At 40.4% G+C, this 18,678-nt stretch overlaps 1 protein-coding gene across 1 annotated transcript in view; it reads right to left on the bottom strand.

Moving 5' to 3' along the window:
• Positions 1-1,146: 1,146 nt before the first annotated feature.
• suclg2 (succinate-CoA ligase GDP-forming subunit beta) overlaps positions 1,147-18,678 on the bottom strand; it is a 102,168-nt gene continuing 84,636 nt past the window's right edge. Inside the window, exons 10-11 of the mRNA XM_042406342.1 lie at positions 10,422-10,542; positions 1,147-2,293 (exon numbers count right to left, since the gene is read on the bottom strand). Coding sequence (XP_042262276.1) covers positions 2,181-2,293; positions 10,422-10,542 — 234 coding nt within the window. The 3' untranslated portion in view covers positions 1,147-2,180. The remainder of the gene's footprint in view (positions 2,294-10,421; positions 10,543-18,678) is intronic.

The raw sequence follows: 18,678 nt of genomic DNA, 5'->3' as shown, positions 1-18,678 counted from the left end.
CTAGGACAAAATATCAAATATGCTGTAAAAATATTAGGTATGACACACTTTGACATATTGCATTAACAACAATGAGGTCCCAGAGTAAACCTGAGCTTGTTGGCAAACTTTAACAGATTTATCCAAATGAATATCAAACATGATGAATGATAAATAGAAAGATTAAAGTCTTTGGTAAAACTTGATATTTTATACTAGCATAACCTTGAAAAAAAAAAGTTAATGTTTTTTTATACCACAAATAATAAAAACAGAGAGATAGTATTAGGTTTTTTCCTATCCTAGACACTATTTTGAAAACATTTGAATATGATTTTTTTTTTGCTCATTTATTCATTCGTGATTCTGTAAACCAAAATCTAATTCTACAGATGAACAGCTTTTCATCCAAAACAGTTTTTGCAGTGATGTGTGTGCAGGTGTTAAGCCTGTGATTGTGTGCGGATTAATCATGATCTCGCCTAAAAAAGTTTAAAAGTAGGTGTTGCCTTCTATTCTACCATAAAGTCACAAAATAAAGAAGAGCTGTTACGAATCTGAAAGCTAGTTGAATATTCATTTTCAGACACAGCTTATGGGTGTCACAGCTACATCTCTGGCTATAGCTACCACACATCTTGATCTATCGATACAAATTAAAGCTATCCTTTCTCTTGAAACCATAATGTCTGTGTAAGTGATCTGGATCTTTGAAACCACGTGATGGTATTCTGACCCAACGTGAGACACTGATCTGAAAATTGATTTAAACTAGATTTCTAATCATAATGCATTCAGTAGATGTCTCCTAGATTCTAGTTTATTTCAGCAAAAGAAAGTTTGGCACGGGTGATGTCAGCAATGATGACTTGAATTACTTGGAATGAGCACCTACTGTATATTCAAAGGTTATCTCAAGGCTGGACTGTGTTTCTCCTTTGCTCCAGCAGTCAATAGTTTGGGCTCAAAGGCACACAACCGTACAAATGGCTGAGGGTCTACTTTCCCCTGCTGATGTTACATTTATTCTGCAAATTTACTCTCTCCAAAAAAAAAAAAAGCCAGAATATCAGTAGAATGACTGAATTTTTCTTCCTTACTTACCACCTGCTTCTGCCTTTTCCCCCAGGATGCTCTACTTTGTATTGAGCGAAGAAACCCAGAGAGTAGTGTTGAAATATGTTTTTTTAATCTCTGAAATTATATACACAGTTATCACACTGTATCCAAGACATCCTGTCATTATACATTCATGATTATACAAAAAGATTTCTTTTTCTCTTTAAACAGATCTGTATGAAACTATTGCTAGGACTGAGAGAGCTGGCAAGATAGTTTACAAACCCTTTAGCCTCCATGAAATAGGCACAGATTTACGCCGTTACACACTGTACATCATAGAGTGAAGTAGCACTTTACAAGTAAGACATGATGTAAAATTCACAGCCCATTAAGAGTGGGTACTTCACTTCATGTGAGACACAGATAAGGCGTTGGATGGATGGATTTAAACTTGGAAAATGAAGTCACCGAGAAAACAGATTCAACATTAACCGCTGGCTGTATTGCTGCCTTTCATTTTAACTAAGCGCCATTAAAATGTCACAATGATATTGAAACTCGTGAGCAGACTGTCTTTCAGTCACCTTTAAGGTATTGTAAGCCAAGGCTTGAGGTGAAGATGGAAAATGCCTCTCTTAATGAATACTCCATACAGACTATGATCCATACAAATGCCACAATGTGCAGAGAGAGAGCCACATGTTCTGCCTTGGAAAAATGGAATGCACAAAGTGTGAGGGCTCCATCTAATCACTGACAGAGGTCACTATTACGTTATTATGTTCTATGAATATGTTGACTTTCATAATGTGTGTGATTTATCCCAATTAATATGTATTTAATAGAGAGAAAATTGATTGAAGATGTTAAAAGGGAGGAGAACTGTATGGCTCTATAAGGCATACACCATCCCAAAGCCTGTGATATAAATGAGAAGTTGGCAACGAAATTCGTTGTAAGCTATTGTGTTAAACAGTACAGGCCTATTAGATCAAAGGCTTGAAGTCCTGAATGTCTGCATGATGGAGAAAAGGCTGATGATCTGAGTGATGATCTGAGGCTGTTATGAGTATTGGTGATGCACAGGCAGAGCGTAGTGGGGCTACACTGAGAATTGTTTAAAGATGAGGTGGAGTTTCCTATTTCCTGATGGCAGCCACTGCTTTCTTGGCGGCGTCGTCCAGGTTGTCTGCTGCTGTGATGGGCAGGCCGCTCTCGGTCAGAATCCTCTTAGCCTCATGGACGTTAGTCCCTGTAAGAAATAGGAAAGCACTGTTAAAAAAGGCAACGATGACAACAAAACGACAAAAAGTGACAAACAAAGGTTGCACCTGATCTGCCATCTGCGCTGATCTAAAAACCACGCTGTGTGAAAGACTTCCTTTGGAGGAATCAATCCACACAGATGACAGATGGATGGAGTTATGGGTGAGTGGCGGCAAATTCGACTGCTGATCCGAAAGCAGCTTGGTCTGTGAACAACGTCAGTGAGGCAAAAGGGCAATTTGTGTGTGTGTGTGTGTGTTCCCCTGGCCGCAGCGAGGTTACGGGTAGCAGGTGCTGGGTGATACAGTGGCGCTCATGCCCTGGTAGAGCAGCAACCAAGCAGAGAGAGAGAAAGAGAGAGAGAGAGGGACACCCGTAGACACTCTGCACAACCCCGAGGCTCTACACACTGAACTGGCTGCCTCCCAGGGCTGCACACTGCGCAGCCAAACACAAGCCTGACAAGCCTGTCACAACACAGGGCAGGGGGCACTGCAGTGCACGGAAGGACACACAGAGGGAGACGCTGGTGCTGGAAAAAGGGAGTGAATGAGAGAAAGGGCAAAAGAGCAAAAGGTCAAATGAAGCAGAAATGCCCTCGCCGCGAAAACAACAAAAGCCAGCTGTTTATGTGGCATTCACTGATTGTACACATGATGACATGAAGGCAAAGAAAAGGCCACTTGCAGATCTGTCTGATCTAGTATCAGTGATTCTCTTCTCTGTCTGGTATGAAGAATTTTACTTATCTTTTCCTAATTACTCACCTTTGTTTCCACATCAGCATTGTGCCATTATATCCCACTAAAAACGTACATTTTTTTGAAATCCACTGAATAAGTTCTGAAAAGTATAACCTGGTTAGTATTTTTTACAGTAACAGTGATGAAAATGGCTTTTCACTTACTTATTATCAAATGTTAAGCCATTTATGTGTAGTGTGTACTGTGACAATATGCGACGTGAGAATAATTGCCACTAGTGTGCATTGGTGTCTTTCTGCACTCACTCTCGCCAAGTCTGTGATGTTAAATGAATAGGTGTGTGTGTGTGTGTGTGTGTGCGCTCAGACACTTACAGGTTGACCTTAGCTCTCCAGGCTGGCGTGTAATTAAGACTGCATGATATGTGAATTCTCCGGAGGCCTGGCCACCCTGATCAATAGACCTTTCATGAGGAATTCTATTACCAGCGCCACTTAACGCCTAATATTTCATCTCTTTTGTCCAGCCAGATAATAAGTCATTCCAAACACATTTCTGCAGGCTCACACTCCAAACAATCAATTCTGCTTTGTAATTAATTAGAATAAGAGCAGGAAGAGACCTTGCTCTGGCACAGAAACAGGGGATAGGGTGTCCCAAGTCATTTTCTCATCAAATAGCAGAGAATATTCTCCCTCTGTGTGTCCGCAGACATATTTATAGTCTTAATGCTGTTGCTCATAGTGAGGAGAAGGGGGGGGGGGGGGGGGGGGGGGGGGGGGGGTGTAGTACTGTATACTTATCATTCAATAGGCTGACCTGTGAACTTCATTGGGATTGACAGATCTGTATTATCATACTGACAGGCCTATCTGTCATATGATTAAAACAAAGTTGCTGCACAATAAACTTGAAACAACAGGAGATAAAACTGTGGGAGAAGCAGCCATATGTGACCACAGCAAATACATAATGCAGGAGGTATTCTGAAAAGACAAATATCCCTATGGAAAGTGTATATAGCACTGAAATAAAGTAAACAACACATGTATTTTTGCTATTTTTTCATCCCATAAATATTCATGAGCAGCAATAGTGTGTGCGGCATTAGTTTAGTCACCGCTGCTTCTGTGGTACCTGTGTTACCAGGGTAATGTGTGAGGGGTTATTCACACATCTGTGGGAGTGAGATAGAAGAGGCATGCATTCACGTATGTGTTTTTTTTTTTTTTTTTTTTTGCATATGTGTGTATGTGTGAGAGCTGACTGCAGTTCCACTGTGAGCAGTAGGGAGCACTGATAGCTCACAGCAGCAGAGGCGAGGACAGGGCCCAGCTGGATATAGCACCACTAGGTATGTGTGACTGTGTATGTGGATGTGTGTGTGTGTTTGTGTGTGTGTAGAGTATGCTAAGTATATTAGTGTGTGTGTGTTCACCTGCAGCCACTAGGTGCTGCCAGAGACCTACTCTCAGCTTAGATAGGGACATGCAGTATGGTGTATTAATGCACACATGTAAAGCACATGCACTGAGAGGGACTTTTGTTTTAAAAAGATTGTTTAGGATTCCATCTTAACATACAGTGTTTCTATTCACTTCTTCCTCCTCATTTTTAGTAACTTGAAGTTATGAAATGAATATTCAATATATCCAGGGTCTGATGGGGTTATTCATCACGACCAATGACTTGCTAATTATTGCAAAAGCAGCTCTGATTTTTCTGGCTTGCAAAACTCAGTTGCCTGTCTGAACTTTGTTTTCCCCAACAAGCATCTATTGGAATTCAAATTCAATACAAATTCACAACATCACCGCTTTCCCAACACTCTGAATACTTTCCAAACTGCTGAATGATGTATCAACTCACCAGCCATACAAGACTGCTCAGCTCTGATGCTTTAAACTCACTGTTCAAGCCAAAACAACAAAAGTCCAAGCAGTGCTAAGTATTTTGCCATGTGATATATTGCAACTTCACGACACATTTCTGTTGGATCTCCGCTCTAATTAGCAAGCTTACTTGTGACTATTGTGAAAATGTCACTTTAATGTGTGAGTCAATTACAGGCCACCATATTTCAACGGGATAATAAGGCTTGGGGCTGTGCCAAAGACTTGCGCCGGAGGAGTTCTGTTGACGCTGCAGCTCCTAAAATTGTGACTAATTCTGTTTTAGCAAGCTGAGTTTAGTGAAGCTTAGATCTGATGAGAGGACACTTCCTGCTGTAGTCTCACACCTACAAAGAAACTGTATGTGCAAGAGAAAGTGTGTGTTCTTGTACAAGGTAAAGATAACAAAAGACAGGATGTGAAACACATATCTAAATCTGCTACTGTGGGTGTGCAGTTAGTTTGTTTTCTTGGAGCATCAATTAAAGTAAGACTATGTGACTTTTAAAAGAAGAATCAACAAAATCTTACTTTTACAAATGAAGGTTGAAGTCATAAGCCAAAAAAAACACACACACACCTTGTTAAATTAAATACACTCAGGGGTTTTGTTGCTAAAGCTTTACTTGTTTTGGAATGACCAGTAGCTAATGGTAGCTAATGATAGAATAATTTACATAGATATTAACTGTGTTACTGACATTACTGAGTCAGTTTGCTGAATTTATGACTCATCAATGTTACTAATAATATTAATGATGCCTTTTATTAACATTAAGTGTCCCATGACAGTGTGACAGTTGAGCCAGCATGCACAATACACCTTTTTCACAGCAGACATGTCAACATGTCATAACAGGTAACAGGTAAAACAAGTGTAATTAATAACATGAATCACGGCTGTATTCCCTTTACATGTGCAGGTCTCAGGGCCTTCATATGGTGTGTGCTGGCTCACTGGTTTTGCTTTTTGGGAGACCTTAATGGAACAGAGCCATCGTTAATGTCATTACAGTAGTAACACCTGTGCTTTTCCTGCTATGACAAAATGTCTGCTGTGAAAAATGTCTATAGCAGGACCCTGAAACCAAAACAGCTAAATGGGATTCAGCCATTACTGATTTCATTATTCACACCTGTGCTTTTCCTGCTATGATTTCCTTTTTCAGTTCTGAACTGAACAAAGCTTTTTGGATGAAAGGTTACAAACTTCAAGAGTCTAAAGTGAGTCCAGTTACCTTTGACTTGCACCTCTGATATATGATAACCTGGATGCCTGAGAATTGTAACACTTTTTTGGCAAATTTAAATCTGGGTAAATTACACTGTTTGGGGTTTTTTTTGAATGCAGAGTGTGACAGCTCTTAAAATTAATTTGTAAAGCTAGTTTGAAACAGGTGAAGGAGAATCTTTATGTATGTAAAACATTTGCTGAGGCTTATTTGTTCAGGCTCACTACTGAGATTAGCCTAATATTTTTTGTCACTGACAGACACCAAACTAATTTAATAAACTTCACAAAGTAGATAATTTAATGGGCAGCAGATACATAGATGAAACAAACACTTCACAGTAACACTGAATATTCAAGAACAGACACTACATATCAGGTTACAGTATTGCTGTCACACCTAACACAACAGAAAATACCAGTGTCTCTGTGTATTGCCACTCCACTTACCTTGAATTATTGATTTAACAACAATTTTCTTTCATCACTGAATGTCATCATACGTGTTCTGACTTTCATTTTTAATCCACATAATAATCAGTGCCAAACAGTGAGAGTTTTCCCTTCACAGCCAAAAATGGATGAGCCTTGATACTTCTCTCCTCATCCTGTGTGTCAAACATCAAATGCTTCTCATCTGAACGCAGAGCAGGATACTCCTGAATGGTGCAGATGCTTTTCCTTTGATGTGCTAGCCAGTCATTAATCAGAGTTTTCATGTTTCTTGTGTTATCTAGACTGTTGTTAAAGAGGCACACACCCTATACCTAAGCATATCAGATTGAAACAGTATTTACACCATAAAAAGGTATGGAAAACCAATGCAGTGGTCAGAATTTAGTGTCTAAACCAGCCAATGTGGGTGTGTATATACTGTGTGTGTGTGTGTGTACATGTATATCTGTTTATGTGTGTATGTATGCTGCAGCAGATGGCTGCATTTAAGCTATAATGACACTGTCAGGACTGAAGGAGCATTCTCACCTTACTATAGGACCTTGCACCCTTTTTTAATTAAATGGGGGAAAATGGCCAAATCTCCTTTTAAGGAGAAAACAGCCTTCCATGGCTTGACAGACAGTTATGGAATGGCACGGTAAATCAATAGGCCGGGAACAGAGTTAAGCGAATGCAGTCACCTTTTTCCCTGGACCCTGAGGGCTATTTAGGGGGAATTTTTCCATAGTGGCAGACAGCAGTTTCACAGTGTAGTGTTTTCATTTTCATACTGTGGCCAAAGGGGGCAGTGCAGTACTTCCTCAGGTATTCTTACAATACCTTAAACATTAGTGTGTACACCTGCATCTGTAATTTCTGCCTGTGCTGAATCTATTGCACAAATTTGCAACAGATGAACAAGAGTGCTAATAAAGTGGCTCATGAACAGGGTGTGCTTTGGTGAGACACCATCAGCCCACAAAAACACCTCATGCACCCGTATCAACTAATTCAGCTCCATCAGCATCTAGACCACATGCCCCTTCTTGCCCACATATGGGAATACACAACTCTCCACCAATGCAATCAACCCAGGCCGTTTAGAAGAGCCTTCCCAATTAAAAGTGTGCCAGTTAATCCATTCTGATCCTGTTGAAGAGCGCTGGGCCGTTCCCACTGCCCTGCGGTCAGCCTAGCAAGCTGAGCTGATTGATTCTGAACCAATCTTCTCCACAAGACTGCAGCCTAGGATGTAATGACCCACAGCTAAAGCTTGGATTAGGCCCGGGCCAGGAAACGTGGTTGGACCAACCACTAGCAGTGACCTTCTGGACTCAGACTGTTTGTGAGTCAGGTTGAATTACAGGGCCTAGTATGAGAAATGAGTGGTAACTAATTAAGGGTCTATTTTGATTGCCAATGTAGTCGCTTCTGCTGTGACAAATCTCAGCAGTTGTATACTCAGTCTTCAGCAGTGGCGGAAGAAGTTAAATAATTTATTTAAGTAAAACACTATAAAGATACTCCATTACAAGCAAAAGTCCTGCATTCAAAATTTCACTGAAGCAAAAGTACAGAATTATTAGCAATTATTACTCGTCTTGTAGAGCTGCCCTTGTCAGTGTTATATTATTGGATCATTATTTTTGATTGATTTAATAGTCAAGTTGGAGCCAATATTTAACTATTTCATGTACTGTTGGGGAGTTTAATCTATAACAGTGCATCAGATACTATGAACATATGTTAATAACCATATGATTATGTTTTATATGGGAGATCTTAATCTGAAAATGAACTGTTAACTGTAACTGTTAAATAAATGTAGTGGAGTAAATCGTACAATATTGGACTAGAGTAGTAGTATAAAGTAACATAAAATGGAAAAGTTCAAATAAAGTACAAGCACCCCCAAAATTGTACTTAAAGGAGCAATATGTCGGATTTACTGGCATCTCGTGGTGACAGATTGCAACCAACTGAATACCCCTCCCCTCCACCTCTCCTCCTAAGTGTGTAGGAGAACCTACGTTGGCCGCGAAACCTCTCTAGAGCCAGTGTTTGGTTTATACGTTCTCGGATACTGTAGAAACATGGTGGTGCAACATGGTGGGCTCCGTGGAAGAGGACCTGCTTCCTATGTAGATATAAAGGGCTCATTCTAAGGTAACTAAAACACAACGATTCTTATTTTCAGGTGATTATACACTAATTACAACATACTAATGAATATTATATTCCATTTCCTCCAAGTCCATTCTGCTAGATGCCACTAAATTCTACACACTGCACCTTTAAGTACAGCGCTTCAGTAAACATACTTAGTTACTTTCCACTACTGCCCTTCAGCTACATGGTAAATATAAATTTAAATGTCCTGCACATTTAGCTGTGTGTAAATCAGCAACATGAGGACAGACGTCAGATACAAACTACATAGATGCATATGTAGTATTTGAACTGGCAACAATGTTTCCTTGTTAACTTGTGTACAGTGGTAATTTGTAGGATTTGGGTTTAAGCCACACGTCTGTCATTGTTATAGCTCCACTTGCGGTTTAGGTTATTTGAGAGCAAATGCACCAATATTACACACCTACGTGACACTGGCTTTTGTTTAAGTGGAAAATAGTGAAAACATTTTTTTTACATTGTTGAGGGATGGTGACCACTGTCCACATTAACATGACAACTAAACTTTCCACACTCTATTGTGCTCTGAACAGCCATGTCCACAATACGCTACAGTACCCCTGCACACAGCTGGATTATTAAAAACCAGACACACCCTGACCTACAAAACATATTAGCACAGTATGTGAGGACATACAGTATAAAATGCTGCTCTGGACACACCACTCAGCAGGATCTTGACAATTAAGCTAACCACCAACTGGCCCCGTGCCTCCGGGAGTCACTGCTGCCATTCCACACATGCATGCACACACACAGACACAGACACAGACACACACAACTGAACAAGTTTCATTAGCATATACAGGTTGAAAGGTGAGCCAATCAGTGCCGTCCCTACTGTTATTCTGGCTGCCACTAATGACGGGTGCGGCAGAATGTGACATGTATGAGAAATGCACTGCTGTTCTTACTGGGACACTGGGCCACAATGAAGATGGATAGGCTCTAGAGATTGGAGCAGCAATAATATAATGGTTTCAAAGTTTAAAATAAGGTGAGGAAGAGGTGCTTTAAATCCTGGTACATTTGTGCTCTTTAACAATTAATTATCACGTTAAAAGTGGAACAGGCTAATAATGACAAATAATAGAGCTAGTATAACTAGCTGTATTATTTGTCATTATTAGCCTGTGTTTGCCTGTGTAGCATGCACCATTTGAGGTAAATGGAGCCATCTAGGTTGTGGATATTGGGCTAGCAGCCACAGAGCAGGTAGGTCACAGTAAAAATATAGCAAAAAGGTTTAGGAAAATTCCTGTTTGAAGACACAGTGAATAACTGGCTTTTTAAAATTCAATTAGAGATTGGCTGAATCACAGTCTGCCTGCATGATGCCTACGGTGGCGTGACGGATGCTCAGCCTCAAAATGTACAGTATGCTAAACAGCTCATCAAGATGAGTGAAAACTGCTGGCGGTGTGAACTTGGTTGTGTATTGTAGCTTTGTAAGCCACTGTCATTATCCAACATCACGAAATCCTCATTGAGGTCAAGTGCTCTCAATACAAGCTAGATTGAGATCAATGATCTGGGATTCTGAGGGGGATGATGTGCAGTATATAATGTGCGAGTGGGAGTGGAGTGTCAGTTGGGACCAGCTTACTAAGAGGGTCAGGCAGGCCAAACCTAGATCTGTGTGTGCGTTTTTCCCACCTTCAAGCCTGACCACCAGAGGCACCTTCAGCTCCAGCTCTCGACAGGCCTTGGTGATGCCGTTGGCAATGATGGCACAGTTGACGATCCCCCCAAAGATGTTAACCAGGATGGCCTCAACCTGAGATGAAAGAGATAGAGAAAGGATTTAATCTAATGGTGGAGACACCAGTAAATGAAAAGAAAACTAAATGTACCACGTGCATGTGATAGCAGGGTAGTAGCATTGAAAAGTGACAGAGCTGTAATAGCACTGAGTCCTGAAATGCACATGGTTCTGGACCATATAATCATTTTATTTTTGTGTTTTAACACCTATGAGCAAATCCAAGTGGTATTGTACAATGGATGTACATTTGTAATGTCCAACAGCCATTGGCTGGCAATGGTTGAGGCATTAAACATGAAACCATTAGCAGATCCTTTGCAATGTTACACTCACATATGACCAATATAGTTGGAAACATGCTTTAGCACATCTGAAAAAAACTAGACTGAAATCTTACTAATAGAGAAAACGTTAAAAGAGCAGCCTCACCACCAACTTCGTTTAGGTCATGCACTCAGAGGCTACCTATCCTGAGGCTATACAACACTGTGACAGTGGAGCCAGAATAAAGAGATATATTGAAGTGAAGAGGCCAGAAACAGGTAAAGAGAGCAACCCTAGAGAGAAATAATAAAGCAATATTTTAATGGGAAATGGTGACAACAGAAGCTGCACACCTGGCTGATTTTCAAACACTGCTAGCTGTGCCATGTATCATATTTATCTCTTAAAACTCTTTTACATACTTGGGTCTGGTAACAATCTGACTGGTTCATATAACAGAATGAACTACATGAAGTTGTTTGCTGATCAAAAAGTGAATTCCCACCCTGATAATGACCATGTAAATCAAATTCACTTGCTACCATTTGAAAATGTCAAGGGGCCCACTTTTCCTCAGCAGCAACAGGAACACACCTGTGAGTTTTACAACATGCTGACTAGATGTACTTGCAAAGAAGCCGTCTTGCAGTTTCTTTGCAAGCCAAAGATATCTTCAACTTTCTCATAAAATGAGCACGAAACTGATATCACTAAGTAGCGAAGCAAAGCAGCAAGTCTGTGTGTGTGTGTGCGATTACACTAACAATCTAGCACTTGGTAATTACCCTGGCTAGCTCAGTGGAAAAGTAGACTGAGAGCACACAGGATTAATCCTCCATGTTTGTTTATAATCACTGCTAATCTGTTAGCGGTGATTTGGATGAGCAGCTTGTGGGTGTGTGCGTGCATGTGCGTGCCTGTTGTGAATGTGTATGTTTTCAGTGTGTGGTAATGATGTTTACAGGGAGAGAAGATCAAGGACTTGGATAGCTATCAGAGCGACAGCCATGGCATTGTCCTCTACATGCTATCCAAATGAGCATCTCCTTATAAACAGCAGCAAATGACACAAGACCATGAGAGAGCTCCAAAACAAACACAGATGTAGGCTGGAGCATAAAGACTCAGACGCCATGCGAAGAACTTGAGCAAGCTGTTAGGTCAACATGGAGAACTGTTTCATGCTGATTAAGTATCACATAGGGATGTGACCAGGAATGCAAAAAACAAGGGGAAAAGGAAGGCAAACAGCAGCCTCAACCCACAAGTGAACTGGACTCAGATGTTCAAATGAGGAAATAATACAGAAATCATGACCTTGCAGATTGCATAAGTGATAATACATATTAAAAATAATGGGCGATGTGGAGACCAATAATGACAGTCAATTTTCTTCTATAGCAGGACACACCAGATTTCATTATTTCACTTATACAATGACCACTTACCAAAAAAAGGTAGGGTTTTTTCAAATTATCATCTATTTTGTACGTTTTTCTTTTGCAATCATCTTAACCAAGGTTAGGTTCATTTCACGACTCAGTTAACTGGCAACTAATGTAACGTTAAGCATAAGTATTGCTGCTAATGCTGCTTGCAGTTTAATACACTGTATGTTTCATGCTCATTCAGCAATAGTTTAACTCTTGAGTGGAATGTTTTCATAGGTGATTTTAACAAACATCTTCCAGCCGAACATTGTATCATTATGATAATGTGCATCATAACCAATGGAATGGCACTCTCCTACATTGAGTCACTCATCAGGTCGTACGTCCCCTCCCTCCCGCTCTGGTGTGCAAATGAACGACGTCTGGTAATATCATCATTGCCTGGTATGAAATCACTATCCAGACTCTTCTTGTTTGTGTTTCTGCAATGGTGGAATGAGCTACTCAACTCCATACATTCTGCTGACTCCCTTGGCGCATTCAAGAAACGCCTGAAAACTCTTCTGTGAACATCTCAACACTCTAGCCCCTTTAGCCTTTTAGTGCTTTGTTGATTGCAATACTTTCTTGTTGTTTATGGTATTTCTTATGCACTTGTCTACTTCCAGTTATTTCTTACTTTAATAATTATTTAAAAAACAAACAAACAAAAAAACTTCTGGCTAATGCTCTTTCTCATTGCACCTGGCCTGGTCAGTTACTTGAGAATTTGTACCATGGCTTTTTCGGAGTCACTGTCCTCTAATGCTTGATTGTCTTGCCTCTCTTGTAAGTCACTTTGGATAAAAGCGTCTGTCAAATGACAAAATGTAAATGTAAATTTATTTAGCAATGTGTAACTTTTACAATCATATTCTGGTTCTCTTATTGTAAAACAGCTATCATTCTACCTAGGACTGATGCTACACTACTAGCGTTGATGGGACACTGCACAGCACAAACGTGTTGACTGACAAACCCAGCAGGCATGAACGTAGGTGATCACAGCTACAGATGTACAGCTCCAGTCAAACATTTGGACACACCTTCCCATTCACTTGAATGAGAAAGTGTGTCCAATTATTAAATATTATTGACTACATCCCTAGGCTTGAGTCTGTGTATGCACTGTATAGCTTTTAGCCTGACCACCAATGATATGAAAGATTTAAATTTCTGTGAACTACATGTGCAGAGATTTAAACAAGGATCCTGTGAAGCAAATATTCTGATAAGCAATGATTGGGGTTAAGGAGTGAATGTAGTATTGCAATATAGATTTTCATAAGCGTTATTCATGTTTCACAGTAGGCACTGAGCCATGGCAACACAGGATAGCACTTACATAAAGGAGACGTCCACACATTATACAACACAGGGCATGGGTGGGTGAAACTTCACATACTATATCACGTTATAGGGTTTGACTAAGGACCTCACAAACACCAACAAACATACACACACACACACACACACACACACATACAAAGAGCATTATCTGGTCCCCACTGGGGGGCAGCAGAGATTTAGATGCCTTTTGCAGCCTCACCAGAGAAGACTCTATTCTACTCATATCTGCAGCCCATTTTTCAACGCTGTCTCTATTGGGAAGAACCATATTTCTTCCATTCATGCGTCTCCTATTGACACCCATGTATATTAATGATACATAAGACATGATTTATGTTGCTTGGCACAGAAGTAAATGCAGTTTATAGAAATATGGATGTGGCGAGGACTGAGCCACACTTTGCTGGAAGTTTGTGTTTTCTTGTAATTTCTCTGGTTTTGGTTTACATGCAAGTACACACAAGTATACAACCAAAAGGATGTTATTTTCCCTCTACAAACTGACAAATGAAAGTAAGCAAAGGTTTGAGTACTTCTACCACAGCTGCCCATTCCGAGTAACGCTTACAGATCCAGAGCCACACACAACCCCCTCACTGTCATTTGAAGGGGGATATTGTGGTTAAATACTGTGTGACCAGAGGGAACGCAGCCTTAGATTGAAAATATGCAGAGAAATAGAAGGTCGAATTGAAGGAGCAGAAAAGGAAAACAAGTGCATCTTATTCATCTCTCTAATCATGTTCTCTCCTGGAAAGGCTCATTCAGTTCAAAAATTGCACATTGCTTATTAGATACAAAAGATATTGCTTTCTCTTAGCAAGTTAAAGGTCCAAATGGGGTTATAATGCAACAAAGATGAACTGGCCAAAATAACAGGAGCCAAATTTAGGGTCAATCTCCTTGGTTTGATGCCCTCTCCAATCAAAAGCTCTGCTCTGCCCCAATCAGGCTCCCGGCGTCTCAGAAATCCTACCTTTAGGTGTGAAATAGCATTGCATACTCCAATCCTTCTAAAATCTCCAACATCACACTCTGTAGCGTTTTACCTCCTGTCACTGAACCAAGTACAGCCTCTTTCCTTAAAGGCATTCATTTCAGGTGAGCTAACTTGGCAGCAGGGTGGATTTCTTTCATCAGAGCTCAGCATAAAGGCATCAGGTATAATGTGCCAGCTCGCTCTTTTTAGGGGGATCTTTGTGTCTTCTTTCAGGCAGTGTTACGGTATGAGCCGCTGCCTTCTACCTGGTGCTGGTGAAATGATTCAAATTTAACAAAATAGGATCACTGCTGCCGGCACTCCGATACCCTGCCAAGGCTTTTTTGTGTCAAAGTCAAAAAAGTGGCTTCACAGGAGAAACAGGCTTTTCTGCCTGCTGTTTTAAACGCCACTAACTGCATTTAGGACAAGAAAGAAATGTAACCCCGACAATTTGACATGCTCAGGTAGTCTAATATTGTATTCCTGTCTGTGTGTTAGCATGAAATTTGTCTTTGATCCATGTTTGACATATTATATTATATGTATGTGTGGTTACTGTGTTATGGACACTGGAGGGTCTCAAACAAACAAAAAACCCCAAAAAACTATCAAGTTATACATCGATGGTCATCTGTATGGATATGAAATACACTGGAAAAACACTGGAAAGCAACATTACATGTTCAAAAAGTCTTCATATTCTTTCCATAGACTAATAAATAGCTGACAAATATGATGTACTTTTCTCCTCCAAGTTTCAACCCATAGGGAAGTAAAAGCATTGTACTCCTTCTCATTCTACCAGGCTCCTTGTCACGAGTTGTGCGAGCATTGCTGAATTATCACTCAAATACACATTTTCATGCCCATACCCCTGTTAAGCGCTGCTAATCTCTCTGCAGGGAAGAAAGAAAAGGGAAAGCATCTTGTTTTCCTTTGTTACCAGCAAGCAGATAGGAGTAGAAAAAGGCAGGGCTGGAGATGGGTGTGTGTCTCTCTGTGGCCTATTAAGGGCTATTGTTCTGTCTTATCTACTGCAGACAGCCTGTACTGTCACAGCCCGCTCTGGCAGGCCTTGTTTATTTGTTTTCGATCTGCTGGGGGCCCCATGCTCTGCCCTGGGGCCACAGGTCAACATGCACAATTTCCAAATCAAGGCGGGCCTGCTGGCTATAATCACACATCTTGGAATGACGAGACTGCTTTTGGTGAGGAACGATTATTGTGTTTGAAGTAAAATGGGAGTTAATTGCCTCGTATGATCAATGTGTTGTATAGGATTTTTTTAAACATGTCTTTTATGTGCACTTGTTGCCAGTTTCTAATGTTGCATCCAAACCAGAAAGTTGTAGCTTAGTTAGTTTAGGTGATGAGAACATGAGAACTACATATCCAGGCTGACGATAAATGGATGGAATGGATGAATGGAATTCAGACATTTCACAACAGACATTTTCCTCCATACCAGTAAACACTTATTACCACCGCAGAGTATTGCTTGTACATGTTTGAAAATAAATGACAAAATGAAAAATAAGACCATGTCTACATATTCTACAAAAATATGAAATATTCTGCCTTGTTACAAAAGATAAAAGTAAACATACACTCTTGTCACAACGGAGCATTCAGACAGTTTCTTGGAATCATTGAATTCCTTGAAATTGCTCACGCTGTGTAATTGTGCTTCAGATCACAGCAGAATTGTGTGGTTGAAAAAAGCAAGATTCCGTGTGTTCTTTTTCATACATGTAGGGAGCATCAAATGAGTAATGCAAGCCATGTAATGAAGATGTGCATATGGCAATCTTTTATGGAACATTTACTACTTTCAAGCATCAATCCTGTCAAAGTGAGGAGCTATTTTGCCTGTGCAAATCTATTCTTAGAGAGGATACAGAACAAGAGAGAGAGAAAGACACAAAGACAGACTGATGGAAAAGAGGGTCTTGAAGTCAGAGTGTGAGGCGAAGTGAAACAGATGGAAGAGGAGAGATGGAGAAGAAAAGAGACGGAGAGAGGTGATGGGAAGTGGTGCGGTCCCTGGCTTCTATTGAAGGCTAGGATTGGCCCTGGCAAGGAGGGATAAGAGGGAAATAATTATCCGGCCTGCTGAAGCATGACAGCCCCTTCTTGGGACTGCAGAGAGACAGACTGAGCATTATGTCAAAGATTGGCCATGTCACAAGCGGAGACACCTCTTGACAGACAGTGGCATCTGAAGTTTCACTTGACGGTAAAAAACTAGCGCAGCAGGCAGGTGGCTACCTGGCTGCCAGGCTTTTGATTTTAACTTTTGCTGCCTTTCAAAACAGAAATAATACAGTAACCAAATAATACAGTACAAAATAATAAATAAAAATAAACAAAAAGTCTATATAACTCTTTGGAATGAAATATAAGCTACCTCTGTAAACATCCATGCCAGTATTTCCCTTTTGAACAAAATAAATGGAGTCAAAGGCTGCAGCACCTGTCTGCACCAGGGCTCTTTTGATCAACAACATTGTTTAGTATTTTCAGTTTGTGTATTTTTTCTACATTTCTTTTGGACCTGAGTAGAGAACTTGTAAAACATGGTGGAAAAAATGATCTGGTTGGCTTTTGTTTTTAACAATTGCTGCCTTCTGAAACATAAATAATACAGTAGGCTAACAATCAAAGAGAATAACAGTGAAAATAAATAAAAAGGAACAAAGTGTATATATCGTTGGAATTAAATATAAGCTATGTTAACTAAGTATTTCCATTCTGAACAAAACAAGGAGTCAAAGGCTGCAGGACCTCTGTCTGCATCAGGGCTCTTTTCACAAATTACACAATTATTAGTCCTTTCAGATCATATTATATTGCAGAAATGTGAGCATGTTCATATTTCCAGTGCTCAGTCTTGACCGCTGAGGAGACAGGATATGTCCACATGTACTTAACATCCTTTCCGAAGGCACGCTTGTAGCTGGGATACACAGGTTCTTTCTAGTCACTTTTGAAAGCATTGGCATTTCTTCCACATGTGCCTTTCACCAAACCAATGAGTCAACATCAGCACTGATTGCAGGAAAGGACAAGTACAGTTTCACCTCAGAATCAAGTTTTTTTTTTTTTTTACCTTGATGGCATTGCACTTCCTGTTGCTGCTGACCTGTTCTTCCTTACAGTGGTGATTTGCTGTAACAATCCAGACAGGCTCTTCTCCTCCCTTTTGCTGCTGGAAGCTGTTCTGTGTGTGGAGGTTGAGTTGTAAGTGCCACTGCTTCATCACTGAATGCCTTGACTGTGCCATCCAGATTCTCAGCAAAGCTTCCCTTAAACTTGGGATTCACAAAACTGGATATATTCAGCACATTCTTCATATCCTCTGTATGTCTTAGCTGCAGTAGCAAGTCTTCTCTCATTATCCGTTTCATTTGTTTAGTGAGAATGCTATCTTCCTTTTGATCTTGAAGTATCTCACTGTTTGAGAAAACCCTTGCATCAAATGTCGGGATGTTCTGGTAGTGGATTCCACCCTTGGCATCTTGAGGTCTTTGGAAATTGCCAGATTTTAATTGTGACCAAAACAAGAAAATCAAACAGAAGGGAAATTTTCAAAGGCTTTCTTCATGTTACTGACATTGTCTGTTGTAATTCCAGACAGACTCTCTTTATCTTCCAGTCCTGGAGCATGTTTTCCGTCATTTCAGTGATATGCTCTGCCATGTGGTCTTCTGGAAAATACAGTGAGACTTAAGTTGCCAATCAGAGGAGAGATAGTGAACTGTAAAGCTCATAAAGGGTTCTCCTCCACCACCAGTGCTGGTCCACAGGTCTGTAGTTGCACCAAAGAATACACACTCAGCCAGTTCCTCCACACTCGCTCGTACCTCCTTGAACAGGCTTAGGATTTTGTTGGTGGAGAGGTAGGTTCTTGTTGGAACTTTGTATTGTGGCACTGTCCTTTCCATTAGATGAAGAAATCCAGCTTTTTCCACAATCTGAAATTGCCACAGTATTATTCAAATCTTGGGCTCGTTTTGAAGAGGGAACATAAGACACACACTTTACCAAGGATTTTGCAACAGTGGGTTGAACTGCAGCAGGGTTAGGGTGGTCTTAGGCTAAAAGTGAAAAAGAAAAATGAAA

Source organism: Thunnus maccoyii, chromosome 3 (assembly GCF_910596095.1).
Source record: "Thunnus maccoyii chromosome 3, fThuMac1.1, whole genome shotgun sequence".
Taxonomy (NCBI): Eukaryota; Metazoa; Chordata; class Actinopteri; order Scombriformes; family Scombridae; genus Thunnus; species Thunnus maccoyii.
The sequence above is the reverse complement of the archived record's forward strand: the minus strand, read 5'-3'. Positions and strand labels throughout refer to the sequence as shown.